Genomic DNA, 21,443 nt, shown 5'->3' on the forward strand with positions numbered 1-21,443 from the left:
TTATTTTGTGGATATTCACAGATTGATTCTGAAGTTTATATAAAGGTAGAAGATCCAGATTAATCAATACAATCCTGGAAAGGAAGAACAAATTCAGAGAACTGACACTACCCAAATTCAAGATTTACTATAAAGCTACAGTAATTAAGGCAGTGTGGTATTAGTGAAAAATAGACAAATCAGTCAATGGAACAGACTAGAAAGCCAAGAAATAGACCCACACAAATATACAGAATTTGTCTTTGACAAAGGATCAAAGGCAATACAATTGAGGGAAAATAGTGTTTTCGACAAATAGTAGTAGAAATGGATATCCACATCCGAAAAAAATATTTTTTCTAGATCTAGTTTGTACACCTTTTCATAGACTTAGACTTTACATCTTGCACAAAAGTTAACTCAAAATGGACCATAGACTTAAATGCAAAATGTAAAACTTTAAAAATTCTGAAAGATAACATAGGCAAAAATTTAGGCAAACTTGGGTTTGGTAATCACTTTTTAGATATACACTAAAAGCATAATTCATGAAAGAAAAAAATTGATAAGTTGGACTTTATTAAAATTAAAAACTTCTGCTCTGCAATAGACACCATTAAGAGAATAAGACAAGCTGGAGACTGGAAGAAAATATTTGAAAATATATATTTGATAAAGGACTGTTACCTAAAATATACGAAGAACTCTTAAAAACCTCAACCATAAGAAAACGAACAATCCAGTTAGAAAACAGGTAAAAGATTTGAATAGTAGGAGCAAAGAGAATTTTCTCTCTCGGTCTGAAGGTTCAAATCTGCTGAAATGAACTGATAATAAACAAATTAACAGGAGAAAAGGCATACAAATTTATTTATGTGCGTAAGCATGGAAGCCATCCAAATTATGAGACTCAAAGAAAGGCCAGATGGCCGGGCATGGTGGCTTATACCTATAATCTCAGCAATTCAGGAGACTGAGGCAGGAGGATCACTTGAGCCCAGGAGTTCAAGGATGCAGTGAGCTGTAATCATGCCACTGTACTCCAGCCTGAACAACAGAGTGAGACCCTGTCTCTAAACAATAATAATAAAGGCCAGATGATTGATGCCCCTGTGAAGAGAGGAAAGAGGGGCAGGGGAAGTGTAGGCAATTTTGAGGAGTTGTAAATGGTTTTTAGGGGAATTGGAATGGGCCCAAAGAGGAGACAGTAGTTTGTAAATGATTTTCTTTGAAAACTGAATGGAAGGGTGAAATTATGGGAAGATAAAGGGTAGAACTGCACTGTGAACAAAGGTTACCTTATAATGCAGATAAGGTCTCTTAGGTAATCTCATGGAGCTGCTCTCAGAAGAACAGATGAAAATTCTGTCTGGGCATTGTGTGGACTCTTAGTATCTTCTCTTTTCTGGTGGTTAATCTTTCCTGGTTATTTGATGAGATTCTTAGGGAGGAGTGTCTTAAGACAATTGCATTTCTTGGAAGTTTTCCTCAGTCAGATAAAGTAACTTCCAGAAGAAGCCACTCTCTGTGCTTGGGGTAGGGGGAGGAATAAGAAACTAGAAAGTCCTTGGTTCTGAGGCAGTGTCTAAGAACTTCCAATTTTCTTTAATTCAAAAATGCTCAGCATGCCAAAGAATCTTTGTGGTGTCACTCTCTGTACCCCAACGCAGACACTTCACCAAAGAAGATACACAGATGGCAAACAAGATGGCACAGATGGCATATGAAAAGACGCTCAGCATCATATTTTCGAGAGGAAAATGTTTCCTCTGTCATTTTAGGTTTGAATGGTAGTGAGAGAAGAGATGATGTTACAGAAAGTTTAGCACTTGTCCCCGAGGCCGCATCAGAAGAATGAGGAAAAGTGGTTTGAAGGAGAGGAAAGAAAAGTTTATTAATTTGCCAGCAAATGAGGAGGTTGCCAGACTCCCATTTCAAAGTACCAGCGTTCTGCTTCTGAGCAGAAGTACAGAGATTTTAAAGGTTCTAATCAATCCCATCTTCAGCTAAGACAATCTTGCAGCCTCAAGGCAATTCCTGTGATGCAAAGAACAAAGGACGCTCTCCCACTCTCCCGATCACTGGCCTGAGACAAGGATGTAGGTTTTAGTTCTCAAAAGGATAAGGGGGTTTTGAAGGACAGAAAACATTTTTACTCTGTTTTAGACCATTTTCTCTGTTACGCTTGTGAATTAACTGAAAAAAAAAAAAAAAAGACAGGTTAACAGGAAACAAGATAAAGTTTATTTACACACACACAGGCATATTACACAAGAAGTAACTCACTGAATAGTCGGAGAAAGGTTATATACCAATTTAACAAAAGTGCTTTTTTTTAGGACTTCAGTGAAAAAGTATGCAAGGTTCTATTGCGTTTTTTGATGGCAATAGGAATGGGCAGTCTGACTTCCTGGATGGAAGTTTCCCTATATTTATGGCAGCTGAATTCACACTCCCAATGTTAAGGGGCAGTCTTCTTTCAAACAGGAAAACCCCTTGGAAGGGGGAACAATCGCAGCTGAATTTTCAGGAGGCTCTACTTAAGTTTAGATAATGTTTCTTTCTGCAGCACTATCTGTTTAGACATTTTCAGTTTAAACTAATTTACATACCACTTTGGTGGGTTGTTAATCCCTTCAATATATCATTAGAGAATTGCAAATTAAAACAGTGAGATACTACTATACACTTATTAGAATGACTAAAAAAAAAAAAAAAAAAGACATTACCAAAGCTAGTGAGGATGCAGAGCAGCAAGAATGCTAATTAATTGCTGCACAACTCTGGGAGCATATTTTAGAGTGATATATTCTGGTCTCCTACAAGAGAGAGTTCAGTTAGCCTAACTTGGATTTCATGATCACCCCCTGGCTCAGTAGAGCAGACTGGGAAACTTCACGAACAGCCCCACCAATACTGTACACAAAATAGGCCCCAAGGAAATGAACATGCAGCTATCTGAAAAAGGAGTGGACACTGGGAAAGCCAAAGCAACAACACTAAGTTATTACACCAATTGCCCTTAAATCCATTTTTCCTCCCATACTGTGAAGACTGAGCTGTGACATTTTTTTCCTTGCTCAAATTCCTTTCTAAGGGGTATGGAGAAAGTCATGCTTTATCAGCCATAATATCTTGTTAAACAGGTCTTTTTGACCCAGCATATGGTGGCTTATTTTCCAGCCTGACACTGGCATCACATGACAGATAACAGAACCCCTTGTCTTAACATTCCTTTCTAGTGACTATGCTTTTAGACAAAGCTTAACTCTTTCAACAAAATGCCAACTAAAGAATCACTAAACCTAACTATGATTTTGTTAATGGAAAAAAAAAAAAAAAAAAAACCTCTGTAAATAATTTAAAGAGGTTTACTCTGAGCCAATGTGTGCAACTGTGGCCCAGGCAGCCACTCCCAAGAAGTCTTAAGCAAGTGATCCAGAGGTGACTGGGTTACTGTTTTTTTTTTTCTTTTTTCTTTTTGAGACAGAGTCTCACTCTGTTGTCCAGGCTAGAGTGCCGTGGCGTCAGCCTAGCTCACAGCAACCTCAAACTACCAGGCTCAAGTGATTCTTCTGCTTCAGCCTTCCGAGTAACTGGGACTACAGGCATGCGCCACCATGCCCAGCTAATATATATATATATATGTATATATATATAGTTAGGAACCGACCTTCCACAGCCCCACCGGACAGAAAAGCAGAGACATCGAGGATGTAATTACACAAGAGGAGGTTTATTTTCTGGCTAGCCAGGGTCCAAGCCCTAGAGCACTAATGCAGTGGCCACTCTTACAGGCAAGGACCCCGACTGGGGTTGCAGCGTGCTTTTTATCCCTATGGTGCATACGCTATGCAGTGGCTGATCACGCGTGGATCATGCATTGACCTTTAACATGATTGGTTGGCTGGTAGCCCCACTATACAGGGGTTTGAACAATGCAAAGTTGGCGCAAACAAGCAAGCAAGCAACGGTTTCCATGGCAAGCAAGCAACAGTTTCCAGAAGCCGGATGTTAGTTCCGGCTTCACTGGGGGTGTGGGCCTTGCAGGTATGCAATGTCTCGACCCCTCACAATATATATATATATATGGTTGTCTGGCTAATTTCTTTCTATTTTTTTAGTAGAGATAGGGTCTCACTCTTGCTCAGGCTGGTCTTGAACTCCTGAGCTCAAACACAATCTGCCCACCTCAGCCTCCCAGAATGCTGAGATTATAGGTATGAGCCACCATGCCTGGCCTACTGTTTGGTTTTATACATTTTAAAGAGACAGGAATTTCAGGTAAAATCATAGATCAATACATGGAAGGTACTCATTGGTTTGGTCTGAAAAGGCAAGACATCTCAAGTGGAGGCTTCCAGGCAGGTTACAGGCAGGTTCAAAGTTTCTTTGATTTGGAATCTGTTAAAGAAATAAAGCTTTGTCTAAAGGTTTGGAGGCCAGGCACAGTGGCTCATGCCTATAATCCCAGCACCTTGGGAGGAGGCAGGAGGATCACATGAGGCCAGAAGTTTGAGACCATCCTGGGCAACATAGCAAGACCCTGTCACTACAAAAAATTTTTTAAAAATAAGCTTGGCGTGGTGGCATGTGCTTGTAATCCTGGCTACTTGGGAGGCTGAGGCAGAAGTTCGAGCCCAGGAGGCTGCAGTGAGCTATGATTGCATCACTGATACTCCAGTCTGGATGAAAGAGTGAGCCCTTATCTCTAAAAAAATAAAAAATAAAAATAAAGTCTTGGAATGTTTTAAATTAAAATAAGAAAGTCTGTTAATCAGAGACAAGCCACAATATACCAACTCTGTTAAGTGAACAGAGTTTAATGTGTTTGCATAATCTGTTAAGCAAAATGATGGAGTTACCACCCAATTGGGTCCTGTTGCCCACTGCACAGAAGGAAGCCAATACACTGAAGGGTTGCAGTGGAGAAAGAGTTTCATATCACAGGGCTCTGAGTAAGGAGATGGGAAGGATTTCTCAAATCCATTTCCCCAAGAATTTGGGGGCCTGGGTTTTTAAAGGTAGTTTGGCAGGCAAAGGGCTAGGTAATTGGGTCTGCTAATTGAACTCATAGGGTTGGGAAGCAGAAATTGTCTTCTTGCGCTAAGACAGTTCCTGGTTAGAGGATCATAGGATTTCTTGAGTCAGTTCCCATGTAAGGCCACTGATCTGGTTGCTGTCATTGGTCCTCCCAAATGCAGAGTTCGAAACCAGCCTGAGCAAGAGCAAGACCCCGTCTCTACTATAAATAGAAAGAAATTAATTGGCCAACTAATATATATAGAAAAAATTAGCGGGTCATGGTGGTACATGCCTGTAGTCCCAGCTACTCAGGAAGGCAGAGGCAGCAGGATTGCTTGAACCCAGGAGTTTGAGGTTGCTGTGAGCTAGGCTGAGGCCATGGCACTCACTCTAGCCTGGGCAACAAAGTGAGACTCTGTATCAAAAAAATAAATAAATAAATAAAATAAAAATAAAAATAGAAAGAAATTATCTGGACAATTAAAAATATATATATAAAAAATTAGCCGGGCATGGTGGTGCATGCCTGTAGTCCCAGCTACTCGGGAGGCTGAGGCAGAAGGATTGCTTGAGCCCAGGAGTTTGAGGTTGCTGTGAGCTAGGCTGATTCCATGGCACTCTAGCCTGGGCAACAGAGTAAACAAAAACAACAACAACAACAAAAAACCAAAAACAAAGCACATAAAGGTTATTGAAATTTGTTCATAGAGCTAGTTACACCGTTTGCCGAGAGGGGGACCATTCAGTTGGTGTGGAGGCTTTGGATTTTATTTGTAAGCTCTCCCTCCTTTTAAATATCTCACCTTTTTGGGCCAAACCAATGTATACCTCCCATGTATTGATTTATGATTGTGCCTGCAATTCATGGATCCCTGAAATGTATAAAACCAAATGGTAACCCAACCACCTTGGGCACACTTTCACAGGACCTCTTGAGACTGTTTCCCTAGATCATAGTAACTCATATTGGCTCAAATAAAAACCTCCTTAAATATTTTGGCAGAGTTTGGTTTTTCCATAGGCAACTGTTTTGAACCACTATCTGTTAAGCCTTTAATAAAAGCAACTTTTAAAGAGTTTCTTACATGATATATTTATGAGAACCTACTATAGGAGACCAGAATATGTCACCTCAAAATATGTTTCTGTGGCTTAAAGATTGTTAGGTCCTAGAGCCCGAAAGAGAGACACACTAAGCCTCATGTGTAGCAAAATGCTATTTATTTTGAGCATCTGGGTGCAGATGGGTGGAGGCGAAAAGTGTCCACGAGAGAAAAGGGGAGAGCCTTGGGTTTTATAGAAGGTTTCTCCAGGGGGAGTAAGTAAGTAGGCCAGAACAGCTGCTTGTAATAAATTCTTTTTCCAACAACCAGCGCCTAGGACCCCTTCCCCAGTCACATCCATCCTTCAGCTCCAGCCTCTCCTTATGAGGAGGGATAGGGAGGGATAAACTGTGCTCCTATGGGGAGGGGGACAGGAATGCTGGCTGCAGCTGTCTGTTAGATTTACAATGTCTGGGGACTCTCCAGCTTCCTGTGGTTATTGTTTTACAAGCCTAAGTTTTCCATTAACCGCGTTGGGCTTCTTAGAAGAATTGAGTCTACTAGGGATATCTGGAGGTCTGTGGTTGATGAAGAAGGGAGTCTTTTTAGTCCTGGCCATGTATAGCTTCCACATAGATGGCAGCCTACTGTATTTTTATATTAGAAGGCCTCATGTCTAGACATAGGGAGAGCGGGTGATTGATGGTCATTTGTCATGCTTGTTTTCTCAAAGTCAAAATTAAAGTGCCAAGTTAAATGAGAAAGGAAAAGAACCAGTGTTCATGGAGCACTTACTATGAGCCAGGAACCATGCTACATGTTTTAGACCTCGTCAGTCGGCCCATGCCCTCAAATCTGGGTAGAACTAAGCATGTCCCCACTGTGAAAATAATTCAAAATCTAAGCTGTTGGAACTCTGTCATTTTGAAACTTATTGTTTTGAACCTTAAAGGAATGTGGTTATGGGGCCTGTGTCACATGACAGGCACCTGTAACTGAGTCAGCTGTAAAGGGAGTTTCTCCTATTATAGAGTAAGCCTTCTTTCTTACCTGTTGCTTTGTAAAATGTTGTAAATGAATCAAGGGGAAATAGCGGGGGTTTGCCATGTCCCGATAAAGATAGGGTCCCCCGGCAGATTGTGTTGCAAGACATGAAAGAAACAAAGACACAGACACAGAAATAATATTTAAGAAAGCGGGGAGGCCAGGGGACTACCAGCACGCTGGTGCCAAGGAGGCAGTGACTGAAACCCAGCACTTGCTTTTTATTCCCTTTGCCATGTTGCAAAATACAACGATCTCATGTGAAAAAAATCACTGGATACAGTGAACGAAGGTTTTGGGCCTCCCCCCAAAATCATAAGGTGTCCTAGCTAATTTCTTTCTCCTTTCTAGAAGTGAAAAACACATAATTCTTCAGTATGTACAACCCTTTTGATCAAAGTAAACTGATTTTATCCCAAGTTCAAGCTATGTACATGGATATCAATCTTTAACTTCAGTAGCTTGTGACCCGTTTGATCAAGGAACAAAGAAACTACATGCTTTCTACTGGGTGACTGGTTTTACATTAACTGAGGCATTGTTGAGAGAAAAGGAGACAAGGAACTTGACCCAGTGTTCAAACACTATGGAAGCCTTGAGACCCTTCTCCCAGGCTGACATATTGCAATCTATCTCTACAACCTTGAGAAGTTTTCATGTCAGGCTGCCCGTAGCTTTCCATGCATGAGACCCTTTAGGCTCCAACCCCTTAGGTTGGAGCATGCTTTGCTGTACTCCCAGATCGCTGATATATGTCCCCCAACTAGGCAGTTAACATCTCCACTTACTTCAGGCTTCTGCTGAGGCAATTCCTTTACCTCCTCTCCTCTCACAGCTTCAGACATAGCATCCCTAAGTCCCAGTGGTCTTAATCCCATCAGGGAAAACCCCTTTTCTCCCCACTGTTGATCTTCATTGTAGATTAACCCTCTTACCTTTCTCACATAAAGACTTCATAGCTATCTCCTTGTCTCAAGATATAATGTTAAATACTCTCTGTTAAATTGGAAAGAAAATGAAAACCAGCTATAAAGAAAATAGGCTGGCCGCAGTGGCTCACGCCTGTAATCCTAGCACTCTGGGAGGCTGAGGCGGGCGGATCGCTCTAAGGTCAGGAGTTCGAAACCAGTCTGAGCAAGAGCGAGACCCCATCTCTACTAAAAATGGAAAGAAATTAATTGGCCAACTAAAATATATATAGAAAAAATTAGCTGGGCATGGTGGCACATGCCTGTAAGTCCCAGCTACTTGGGAGGCTGAGGCAGAAGGATTGCTTGAGCCCAGGAGTTTGAGATTGCTGTGAGCTAGGCTGATGCCATGGCACTCTAGCCCGGTAAACAGAGTGAGACTCTGTCTCAAAAAAAAAAAAAAAAAAAAAAAAAAAAAAGTAAATTGTTAAAAAAAAGAAAAGAAAAGAATCTGTTAAGGTTTGGGAGGGGGACCAGACCATTTGTTGTAACTCTTAAACTAGGCTTGCATAAAAAATGTTCTAATCTTATAAATTTATTTGTCTTTTTCCTATATAAATAAGAATTTAACTTTGGAGTGCTGATCCCATTTCTCTGGAGTCTGCGTGTCAAGGAATGGCCATTCCCAGTTTTCCACTTGAATAAACTCTTTAAAACTGGATTCTGACCCTTTTGATTATTTCAAGTTGACACCACAATCAATGCCTAAGTCACAACTTGTCTCCAGCCTAGCACATGAACATTTACACCCTCATCATACACATAATCATGTCACATACATTAGACACACACACATAAAATGTACCTTAAACCCTATGCATAGCATGAATCACATCCAAGCATAACTGATACATACATACCCATACCAATCACACAATATATACTCTGCACGCATAACATACAGAAATGTCACACACATTGGAATAATACAATTTATTTAGGCAAGGGAAGATCATTCAGCATGGCTAGGTATAAGAAGAGTCAGTATCAGGAAAATTCTTGGGTTAGCCAAGAAGAGATGCCATATGAGCTGAATCTTGAAACCAAGTAGGAGTAGGGTAAATGAGGACAGAAGTATATTCTAGGCAAGAGAGATAACATAGGCAAAGTTATGATATCAAGAAACCATGTGATACATAACTCTAAATAGTTAGAATACATTGACATAAATGCAAAGTGGGGAATGGCAGGGGCTATTGATGTAGGTAGTGACCACCACTGGGGATGTACTGAGTACACTATCAAAACCGGGGATGTGAATAGACCTTCTAGTCGCTGATAAGTTGTAGCATCTTCAGGTCCTCTATGCTATCAACATAACCATCCATGCCACAGTGGAATTCAATGTAACTGAAGCTTCTGCTCTCTGTGTAGCCATTGTTGTCATTCTCCTGGTGACACTGGAGTACTTTGAGGCCACCCTCGAACCATATGTATGTATTTTTGTATCGGCCCTTCCAGTTGCCGTTATTGCACATGTGCTCAATTCTGTACCATGAGCTATAGATGAACACATGAGAGCTCTTGCCTTTCAGAGCTTCTTGCTCCCTCATGAGGACATTACATTTGTACTCACTGAATTCTCGGCTTGGACTTATGTGGTGCTGTTTCATGAATTCTCTCCAGGAAACATCATTTCTGTGTACAAGCAGCCTGCACAGGATGCAAAGCAGGGTCAAGAGAGTGCCCCAGATCTTTAAAGAGGACGCCATCTCAGTCACCAGGGCCACCTGCATGTCCACAGGGAAGAGAAAGAAATGCATTACTCAGATACTGCCCAGAGAGCTGAGCTCCACCATAAAATTTCTTTCCCTTACCATGTAGGCACTTGGGCACAAGTTTACTATTAATATTTGGTTCTCATATTAGAAGATGATAACTCTGATTAGATAATAAAGTTTCTAAAGAACTAAAAATATGCTTCAGCCTGAGTGAGTAAAACACAAAATTGGAAGAAATAAATGAAGTTTATTTTGAGAATTCCAAACATCTCCTGTCTTCCCTCTCTTCTAACCATCCTGTGGAGCCAATCACCCTTTATCTAGCTCCTTTTTGCTAAATCAACTCTCAGGAAATCATGTGTCCAAAAGAGAATGGTGTTTAAAGCTTTATGTCTGAGAGATGAAAAGGGTCGTCACCTTTTAAGATAATATAAAAGATGAGTAACTACTTTGGAGGTATTTCCTAGGCAGGAGGGCATTTATTCCTTGAAATTGCAGCCCAGGCTGCAATTACACTGATCTGCAGAATGATGCTTCTCCAACCTTGATTTCCTTACAGCACTTCCCCAAAGCCTGAGTGAAACATATCATCACTACTAACTACCTACAGCCCTTCTCAGGGGCCATTTCTCTAATTATTATCACAAATAATCCTGAATTGTCAGAGCTGCTTGTTGAGAATGCCATCATAAAGGATCCCCAGTTTTGAAATACTTATCTAATCAATCAAGTACCAAAACTAAAACTGTCCTCACAGGGACTATTCTCATCACAGCATAGGGTAGACAGTTGTTTGAAAAAGTTTCCCCTTCAAACCAGCCCTCTGTCCTCACTTACTATGAGGAGTATAACTAGCCCTACTGACCCTCTAACCTGATTCACAACTCTGAGCATCAGTGCCCTCAAACAGGCCTAGTAATAGCTCCCTCGCAGACCCGTGAGAGTCTAATGAGATACATGCACGTGAGAGCACTTCTAAGGATATCAAATGCCTACACCAGACACAGAACAAAGGGTAGGTACTTTCTCATTTATGGAACCCTGGCCTGGTCATAAAGGACTAACCAGGTTGAGAAGGCCAGGATTCAAGCTGCTTTAATATGCTTGGGAAGACTGGGGGTAAAGGGAGGGAGAGGCAAGGAAAAAGGCTGTATCAGTGGGATTAATTAATTTTCCATTCTTTACATCTAAAAGTTCAATTGACCTCCTGCTAGTGTTCCTGGGCCTTTCTCCCAAGCATCCTCAGCATGAACCCTTCTTACCCTATTCAATTCAGCATTTGGGTCTCTGGTTGTTAGGGGGAATCAGCAGGTGGATCTGAAAAGCAGAGTCTGCGTCCTCTTGGTTTCCTGAGAGCCCAGAAGTCTGCTGCAGTGGAGAAAGGAATCGCAGTGGGAGGTGCAGTGCTCTGGCTGATTGGTAGTGGAGGGGGTAGTGGGGAACAAACAGCCTTATTATATGAACCTGTTCCCATATCTTCTCATCTAGAACACTTGAATTCACTGAGACAGTAGCCACGGGCAAGAGTTACGAACATCAAAGACTGACTCTGGGCATAAAAAAACTGCAAGACCCTAGAGTGAGGTGACCCCAGAAAGGGATTATCTGAAGCTAAACTCATTTTCTGAAAAACTTCTGGGGAAGTCCCTGGATGGCTAGGCTATGTTCTATAGGAACTTCAGTGAGGAAAACCACCTATAAAGTTGTGAACTATGGACCTTCATTGAGAAGCGAAAGAGTATCTAGTGAAACCCGGCAGCCAGGTAGGCATTACTGATTAGGTAACTGGTACCTGAAGTTTCTTTAGGCAGTTATTAACTATAACCTTCAGCTATTTGCTTAAACTATACTGAGTACTCTTAAAATGTCACGTAGCCTAACTATAGTTTCCACAGTGTTCCTATAGAAAACACTTCACTCTGACGTACGGAAGATATTAGCTAAATTGTTTTCGGGAATTCAAGACTCAGTTCCAAACTCCGCCCAAACTGGTTGAGACCACTGACCCTTCAACTGAGTTTGTAAGAGTGTCTGATGGGTGACTTTTGACTTCACAGCTGAAATTTCCACCACAAGCTTCATTCTGACGCCCCCCAAATTGGCACATGTAACTGATACTGGTTCAGTAACACTAGTCAAAGGTGCAATTTATGGATAAAGTAAGATACTCTAATGTGTTTTCTATCAATACCTGCAATGGCTGCTCCTTGCAAAGCCACCTTGCTTGAGTTTCTCACTGGGTCACCTGGTTATTAGAATGTCAGGATATTCCGATTATATCTAGAATTTATCTTCAAATCCCAGCTCATGTCAAGCAATCCTTGAATAATGGAGAATCCTGTGCTGTTAGACTGGATGAGGTGTTGTCTCAGAGAATATTCTGTACATCCTTTCACTCACTCGTTCTTTGGGTGGCAGGTGAGAGCAAAAAGGGAAGAATTCTGGGTATCTGGATTTGAATGACTTGAGAGGTGGTTCTGAGGAATAATAAGCTGGCTATCACATGCCTGTACAGCCAGAGCTCTAACAAGTTTGCATCATCTACTGAAGACTTGAATTCAAGTAGTGACTCAATGAATTTAGAGAGAAGTGGGAGGAAGAAGCCACCTGAGCCAATGTGTGAAGAAGAAAGGGATCTATAGTTTTTCAAGGCATCATATTTTATGGTATATTATAGGAGAGCAATGAGTGATTTTGAGAATTTTAGGAAGCAATGCATGTGAAAGTAATTTTAAACAATAAAGTGTTATGCTGGTATCTATTGTTGAAAATATTACTATAGGGCTGTTTCTCCCTCGGCCATTTCCAATGTCAACTAGTTAATCCAGTGTTTCTCAAATAAGTAATATTCCATTTTCAGTGTGGAAAAAAATTTATTGTGGACCCTTAACAAACAGAACCCTACTATGAGCTAAGCTAAAAGTCCTAAGACCTTTTGGATATTTGCCAATTAAGAAGCAGCCCAAATTAAATTGTGGGGAATGGTATCCTCTTCTTTCTGCAGAAATTAGCAACTACCAAAGCAACCCAGGAAGGTAGGTTAACCATTATTTCGAGGAACTGCTTAGTGGGTCTACTTCCTACTTCCTAGAGCTCTTTCTACCAGCTCCTGCAACAAAAGCGTCTTGGGTAGTGACTTCTGATTTGAGTTCTTAAAGAGATATTACCCTTTAAATATAAATTTTATATTGCTTGTTAATCATAATCTTTTTTAAAGTTTCTTTGATTTTAACTCTTTTCCATTAATTCCTTGATATTTTGTTTTGTTAGCCACTATTCAATTCTTAAATTTTTTTTCAGATAATTGTTTCTCAAAATCATAATAGTGACTTAGGTTTCCTCATGCAGATGATGACCATGTTTCAGGGTATCTTAACCTGTGATCCATGGGCTTCTAAGAGCTCCATCAATGGAATTTATAGGGTCCATGAACTGATGTGGTGAAAAAATTACATCTTTATTTTCACTAACCCACAACTGAAATTAAGCAATTCCTTCACTTATAAATGTAGAAAAAATAGAAATCAAGAATATTTTATATCAGTTTATATTCATTGCAAATATCTCAAAATATTTACTATTTTACATTGATCACAATTTCAAAATTATAGTAGTAATTAAACCCAAATTCAGATCTTATTCTTTATGCATTAATAAACACAGATATTACTATATCACAAACTTTAAATGTTTGAAACTTGATTTCCTTTGTAATCCAAAGTATCTTATTTTGTGCATTTCATAATATTTTTCTGAGAACAATTATTATTTTTCTTGTAGGAACCAAAGCACTTGGCCTTCTGAAGATTCACTGAAAATCTGACATGAAGCATAGTGATTAATAGGAGCAAAGGCATACACAATTTTTTTTAACATACATACACAGGATCCTTCAGAATGAAGACCCAACGTCCTAATGAAGTACAGAAGCTTATATACCATCTTGAGGTTACAGAAAAAATATGGGCTCGGAGCATGGCCAAAGCCAGATTATGGTGGTAAATCAGGTTTTAGTGGCAAGACAGGTTATGGGAGGGATATAAGAGGAAGCTTGGCTAACAAATGTGGTCTTGTTATATAGATAAAACCTTACAGATAGCAGCCCCCAGAGAGGATAGATGGTGAATGTTTCTTTCAGGCCTTTAAAAGTATAAGACTCACAGTTAATCTTTCCTAGATCTGGACAAAGGAAAGCCTGGCTCTGTGTGTGTGTGTGTGTGTGTGTGTGTGCGTGTGTATAATCTCCAGCCATTGTACCCTAGCTTGCTTTCCTATAATTGCTTACTACTCAGGAATCACATAGCTGATGGTTATAATGATTCTTAGTTTTCTTCATTGTTCCCACAGATAACATCACCCTTGTGAAACCTAAGGCTGGTCTTTGAGATATCTTCCAGATCCTGTATTCCAGTGGAATGGCTGACTCACCCAGACCAGTGGCCCATACCAAGGAACTTACTCAACTGGTCTTGAGACCCTCTACCTGGGAACTGATTCAGTGCAAGAAGATGATTTGTGCTTCCCAACCCTGAGTTCATCCCCAGCCAATCAGCAGACATAATTCCCTAGCCCTTTGCCCACCAAACTATCTTTAAAAACCCTGGCCTGAAAATATTTGGGGAGATGGAGTTGAGAAATTTCTCCCATCTCCTCACCTGGCACCCTGTGATATTATACATTTTATCTGCTGTAACCCCTGGTGTCTCAGTGCATTGGTTTCTTCTTGAGCAGCAGGCAGTGAACTTGATTAGGTTGTAACAGGTGCATGACACACAAAAAATTCTTTTTTCTTTTTAACTTTTTCTTTTTTTTTTTTTTTTTTTTTTTTTTTTTTTTTTTGGGGACAGTTCTGCATGTGGATTAACTTTTTCTTACCAAAAATATATTTTCATATGTATAACTTTCTTCATACCTCTCTTACTTACTTGTTCCTTTTATCTTACTTTATTTTCTTTCTAATCCATATTTTAAAGTAACCTTTAATTAACTACTGAATTAGACAAAATTATTTTTTTCTTAGTAAGAACACATTGCTATGCTTTTTTAAAAAAAAAATCAAACACACATTTTATTATTTTGTTTGGCACACTTTATATATGGAATTATTTATATTAATTAGAATTTTGGTGGAAACCTAAGAAGAAATCTTGAATTGTCTGTGACGTATCAGTATTTTATAGATGAGAATCATTTTATTATTTTGAGACACATGTTTCTCTATAATAATCTTTTTATTAAATAGAAACAACTCAGACATTTAAGGAGTATCTACTATTTAATTTAATATAACTTCAAGATTTCAAATTACATGAAAATTTTACTCATAAGCATTTATGCATTTACATTTGCCTAATTTGTTTATTTTAGCAATTTGCCTAGATTACTTATGAAAACTGAGATATTAGACATTAGCCATCATTTTAAGTTATTTTCTTATTATCCATTTTTATAGCCCTGAATATCAGATGCTCATCTAAATAACCTTAAAGTTAAACACATGGGTTTTTTGTTGATAACTCAGAAGATTCAGCTGTTTTCCTTAAACCAAAAATATTAAACTAGTCTTATTATCAAAAATCACACAAACAAAGATCATTTTGTTTCTGGCTGGGTTTATAATTTTATGACCTTTGACACTTAAAAATATCTAGCAGAGACAAATATAAAACTAACTAGTAAACACATGCAAAATTGTATGTTGATAATTTTGAAGACATTTTTATTTTTACTTTACCAATAATTTTTAAACCAACTTATCTACAAATATTAATAAATTCAAGGAAACTTGAAAAACATTCAGGCTTATTTATTTAATTTATGAGTGCTCATTTATAAGGCAACTTTGCATGATGTAGATGCAACATATAACATACATACATACATACATACAGATAAAGATCCAGTAGTTTTTACCTTGGAACTCTAGACATGAGATAGCAATATGAAGTCACAAATTTGCAAAAGACACTGGATCCAAATTATTTCCAACAAAATTGGAACTTGTTCACATGACTAAACTTTATTTGCCCCCATAGGCAATGTAATGAAGGCTGTGAACCAAAACTTTCAGTAAAGCAATATCCATGGTAGTTTGATTTAAATAAACCTTTTATACTCTTTTTCTTCCTTCAGTTTCAGATGAGTTTTTAATGTTCACATTTTAACTAGAACTGGCTGAACTGTGTAAGAAAACCAAGATCTCCAAGTAGGCTTGAATTAGTGAGTTTTATCTCAATGCCAATAGAAAAAAATCAGCAGATTTGGGGAAGGCAGAAAAGAAAATAGAGAGATAGACAAATAAAAGACTCGACTCGACATTTTAACTCTATAGTTGCAGGTTGACCATTTGAGTTCTGAATTTTCCTTGATGTAATTTGCCCATCAGTTTAAAAATGAATAGAACAGGCCATAATATGTAACCAGTTGGAGTCCTGGAAAACCTGGCATGCCTTTGAACCTTTCTGTTTACACAAATACTTGCAAGTAGAGGTGCCATAAACCAAGAGAGATGCCCAAAAGGATTTGTTTTCCTTGACTTTCCTCATTTTTAGAAGATTTGTTTTCCCCTTTTATATCCTTATTCTTATTTTTTTTAAAGGAGGAACTAAATTGTAGTCTAGGGTTTAGTGAAGTGGAGCTGAGAAGCTCAGTCTCTCATTTATCTATAAAAAGGACAGTTCAATTCAATTTCTCACCCAAATGCACAGACAAGCCAATTGAGATTAATTTTGAGAAGAAGAGGAAAGAAAAAGACACCTTAGAGTACACCTCCAAATCAAAATTAGGATCCAAAACAACAACTTCCTAGGAAAATAACAAACAGATCAGAATAAACAAGGACAGTCAACCAAGAGCAGGAGGTCTGGGGCTCAGGAGGACTCACCAGTTCCACTTAAGGAGAAACTCAGAGTTGGTGGGCTCAAGGAGGGGGACTGTGCCAATACCTAGCACCAATTTGGGTTACTCCTTCTGGGGGTCTTGAGTCTTCTCTGAGCCCCACATTGGGTGCCAAGATTAAAGGAACAAAAAAAAAAAAACTCTGTAAAATAATTCAAAGAGGTTTATTCTGAGCTAATATCCCCATGGCCTGGGGATCCACAAATCCAAAAAGCCTTGAGTAAGTTGTTCCCAGGTAGTTAGTTACAGCTTGGTTCTATACGTTTAAGGGAGACAGGAATTACAGGTAAAATCATAAATAAATACATGGAAGGTATAACACTGCTTTGACCCAAAAAGGCAGGACATTTCGAAGTGGGGGCTTACAGGTTATAGGTGGGTTCAGAGATTCTTTGATTTATAATTGGTTAAAGAAATAAAGTTTTGTCTAAAGACTTGGAATCAGTAAAAAGGAATGTTTCAAATTAAGATAAGGAAGTCTGTTAATCAGAGAGCAAGCTACAGTATACCAATTCAAAGTGATCTGTTAAGCAAACTGATGGTCTACAGCTATGACTTAACTTTTGTCTTGCATGGCCTTACATCCTGTTTGGAATTAGTATAAACTCCAAAGGGGAGGGGGTGTAAGGAGGTGTGTCTGACTGCCCTTTACTTTGTGGCTGAGAACTCAATTTTAAGGTTTTCTGCGGTCCCTTGGCCAAGAGGGTATCCATTCAGTCAGTGGGGTAGGGGGCTTAGGATTTTATTTTTAGTTTACATAGCTCTAACACATGACCCCCTGACCTCTGCCCTCACCATCTCTCTCTCACTCTTGCTCTCATTCTTACTCTGTCTCCCTTTGCTCTCACTCTTACTCTTTCTCTCAGGAGGTCAGAAAGATGGGAGGAAGTGTTAAGGAAAGGACATGACCACAGATTACCTCTGTAAGATATTGAGAGAATGCCAAGAGTGATCATTGTAGGAATGATGAGGAATAACACAGCTCACCTGAATGGATCAGGTGTACTAAACACATGTGCATCTGATCATTTAGAAACCTTACAAGTAGAACTGAAAAAACCTAGTGAAAACGTTCAAATATCCTTTTCAGATTCAATCAGGAAACTATATACAAGTCTCGGCTACATTACAATTGAACTGAGAGTGAAAAGGGTGACCTCTTGAAGGGGGACAGTAATGTAGGGTCTGGGACACAACTGAAGATAAAAAGTTCAGTAGAATATGGGCAGAGCTCATAGAGACAGGAATAGAAGATAAATTCCACCACAAGTGAGATAATGTGCCCAGCATGAATTACTTCTTTTCATTACTCTAGGAAAACAAATCATTTCTCTACATCCTCATACAACACTTCTGACACCAGATGTGTGGGTTTTTTCCACAGCAAGCAAGCAATTCTCCACTCTCCAAACACCAGCTGGGTGTCCTACCATTTAATTCAATTCTGACTTTATCTACTTGGAGTTAGCATTAGATCTCACAAGTTAAGAGATCAGTCCCAGGCCAAGTGCAGTGGCTCAAGCCTGTAATCCTAGCACTCTGGGAGGCCAAGGATTGCTCAAGGTCAGGAGTTTGAAACCAGCCTGAGCAATAGCAAGACCCCGTCTCTACTAAAAACAGAAAGAAATTAATTGGCCAACTAAAAAATATAGAAAAAATTAGCCAGGCATGGTGGCGCATGTCTGTAGTCCCAGCTACTCTGGAGACTGAGGCAGAAGGATCACTTGAGCCCAGGAGCTTGAGGTTGCTGTGAGCTAGGCTGACACCACAGCACTTTAGCCTGGGCAACAGAGTGAGACTCTTTATCAAAAAAAAAAAAAAAAAAGAGAGAGATCAGGCCGGGCGCGGTGGCTCACGCCTGTAATCCTAGCTCTCTGGGAGGCCGAGGCGGGCGGATTGCTCGAGGTCGGGAGTTCAAAACCAGCCTGAGCAAGAGCGAGACCCCGTCTCTACTATAAATAGAAAGAAACTAATTGGCCAACTAATATATATAGAAAAAATTAGCCGGGCATGGTGGCGCATGCCTGTAGTCCCAGCTACTTGGGAGGCTGAGGCAGGAGGATTGCTTGAGCCCAGGAGTCTGAGGTTGCTGTGAGCTAGGCTGACGCCACGGCACTCACTCTAGCCTAGGCAACAAAGTGAGACTCTGTCTCAAAAAAAAAAAAAAAAAAAAAAAAAGAGAGAGATCAGTCCCAGAAGACTGCTGCCCCTAGTTTAGATGCCAATGGCAAGTCTGAGCCTCCAGTACTTTTGACCAACTGGCTATAAACTGGGGGTTCCTGGCACCCCCTTTTTGGGTTCAATAATTTGCTAGAATGGTTCACAGAACTCAGGGAAACACTTTACTTATATGTTTACTGGTTTATTGTAATGCATATAACTCAGGAATAGAGAGGTAGAAGAGATACTAGGTATGTGGGGGAAGGGGGTGGAGCACCCTATGCCCTCTTGGGCATGCCACCTTCCCAGCACCTCCATGTACTCAGTAATCTGGGAGCTCATCAAATCTTGATGTTGAAGAGTTCTTATGGATCTTGGTCTCCAGCCTCCTGCCCCTTTCCTGGAGGTTGTACGGGAGCAGGGCTGAAAGTTCCAACTCTGTAATCACTTGGTCTTTCTGTTGACCAGCCCCATCTTCAAGCCATCTAGGGGCCCCACCATAAGTCACCTCATTAGCATAATCTCAGGCCTAATCAAAAGGGACTTGTTTTGAATAACAAAAGACACTCCTATCACTGAAGAAATTCCAAGTGGTTTAGGAGTTCTGTGACAGGAACCAGATACAAAGACCTAATATATTTCATATTATACCACAGTTGTCAACTCCCATGGCTGGTGCCAAGAAGAGAGTTCTCTTTCCTCCCTCACTGTAAATATACATATAGAGACATGCTGTTAGGAGGAAAACATTCCCTCTACCAATTTAGGTTCAGTGGCCAGGAGCCCGTGACTTATCAATAGACAGGTTAACAGGAGAAAAGAAAAGTTTTATTCATCATTTTCAGAAGCCTTCAAATGAAGAGGCTTCATGAACAGCTAGAGCAGGAGTTTATATACTGTGTTTCCCTGAAAATAAGACAGGGTCTTATATTTGTTTTTCCTCAAGAAGACACCCTAGGGCTTATTTTTAGGGGATGTGTTATTTTTTTTTAAGTATGTACAACAATCTACATTGATTCAAATATAGTTAAGTCGTCTTCTTCTGGAACATTATAACTCTCCAAACCCCGAATTCCATCCTGAGTTTCTGGTGACTCTATTTCCTTTAGAACCATTGGCCCCAATCTCTCATGTCAAGCAATAGAGCTCTCATGGGGCAGATGAGAAGGGCTGCTCGTCTTCTTTACTGCTCAGCAACAAAATGAATGGGTTGTGCAGATACCCTGTGTATCCACGCCCATCACTAGGTCTTATTTTCGGGGTAGGGCTTATATTGTGCAAATGCTTAGAAATCCTGCTAGGGCTTATTTTATAGATAAGTCTTATTTTCAGGGAAACACGATAGCAACTCAATAAATAGGGGAGAGGGAGGAGGGAGGAAAGGCTTCTACAGGAAAACAAATGGACTTTTGGGGAAGACAAATGAAAGATTTGATAAAGTTTGTTTACACAATTTTCTTGGATATCTCCTGTGTGGAGACTCCTTTGGAAGGAGATTAATGGTGACTGTATTTTCCAGAGGCTCTGCTTTAGTCAGAAGAGGGAAGCTCAGATAAGATTTCTTTCTGTACTGCTATAATTCAAATGTTTTCAGTTTAGTCCTGTGAACTAAAATAAAAATTTAAGGCTCGTCCCCACCTGCTGACTAAATGGACCCCCTCATGGCCAAAGGAATATCCTAAAACAATTGTCTGCCAAAAGGAGGGAGGTCAGACATGCCTCATCATGCCCCCCTCCCTTCTTGGAGACTTCCTTTATAACCTATTAACAGGCCTAAGGATATGCAAGACAAACCTGCAGGTCCTCAATTTACACAACAAATCTATGTCCGGTGGCTTATCTCTGATAACAGCTCCTTAAGTTAAAACATTCCAAGCCTTTAGACAAAGCTTCATGTCTTTAACCAATTACAAGCCAAAGAATCTTTAAACCCACCTATAACCTGTAAGCCCCTCCCCACCCCCTCCGGAGATGTCCCACCTTTTTGGGCCAAGCCAATGTGTGCCTCCCATGTATTGATTTATGACTTTACCTGAAATGTATAAAACTAAACTGTAACCCAGCCACAACAAGTTCACTTGCTCAAGGCTTCTTGGGAGTGGCTCCAGGTCATGGTCCTCAAATTTGGCTCAGAATAAACTTCTTTCAAATATTTCAGAGTTTGGATTTTTCCATCCATAGTTCTTACACGCATGCACACACACACACACATACACACACACACACACACACACACACACACACACACACACACTTCCCTTCTTTAGAAGCTAGCATCTTCATATATCTCTGCTCCCTGATTTGTTTCTAAATATTCAAAGGGAGAAGGGAGGGGTATGAGAATTGTCTTCAAGAGGAACCATTTCTTTTTTTTTTCTTTTTTGAGACAGAGTCTCCCTTTGTTGCCCAGGCTAGAGTGAGTGCCGTGGTGTCAGCCTAGCTCACAGCAACCTCAGACTCTGGGCTCAAGCAATCCTCCTGCCTCAGCCTCCAGAGTAGCTGGGACTACAGGCATGCGCCACTATGCCCGGCTAATTTTTTCCTCTATATATTAGTTGGCCAGTTAATTTCTTTCTATTTATAGTAGAGACGAGGTCTTGCTCTTG

General features: G+C 40.0%; 2 protein-coding genes across 2 annotated transcripts in view; both read right to left on the bottom strand.

Annotated features, from left to right (window-relative positions):
* The window catches only part of LOC105864771 (non-secretory ribonuclease-like), a 132,012-nt gene that overhangs the window by 67,157 nt on the left and 43,412 nt on the right, over nt 1-21,443 (bottom strand). The gene's annotated exons all lie outside the window — the stretch shown is intronic.
* EDDM3B (epididymal protein 3B) lies at nt 9,164-9,771 on the bottom strand. Its single transcript, XM_012752597.2, has one exon. The coding sequence runs from the start codon at nt 9,769-9,771 to the stop codon at nt 9,328-9,330; it is 444 nt and encodes a 147-aa protein (XP_012608051.1). The 3' UTR covers nt 9,164-9,327.

Source organism: Microcebus murinus, chromosome 6 (assembly GCF_040939455.1).
Source record: "Microcebus murinus isolate Inina chromosome 6, M.murinus_Inina_mat1.0, whole genome shotgun sequence".
Lineage (NCBI taxonomy): Eukaryota > Metazoa > Chordata > Mammalia > Primates > Cheirogaleidae > Microcebus > Microcebus murinus.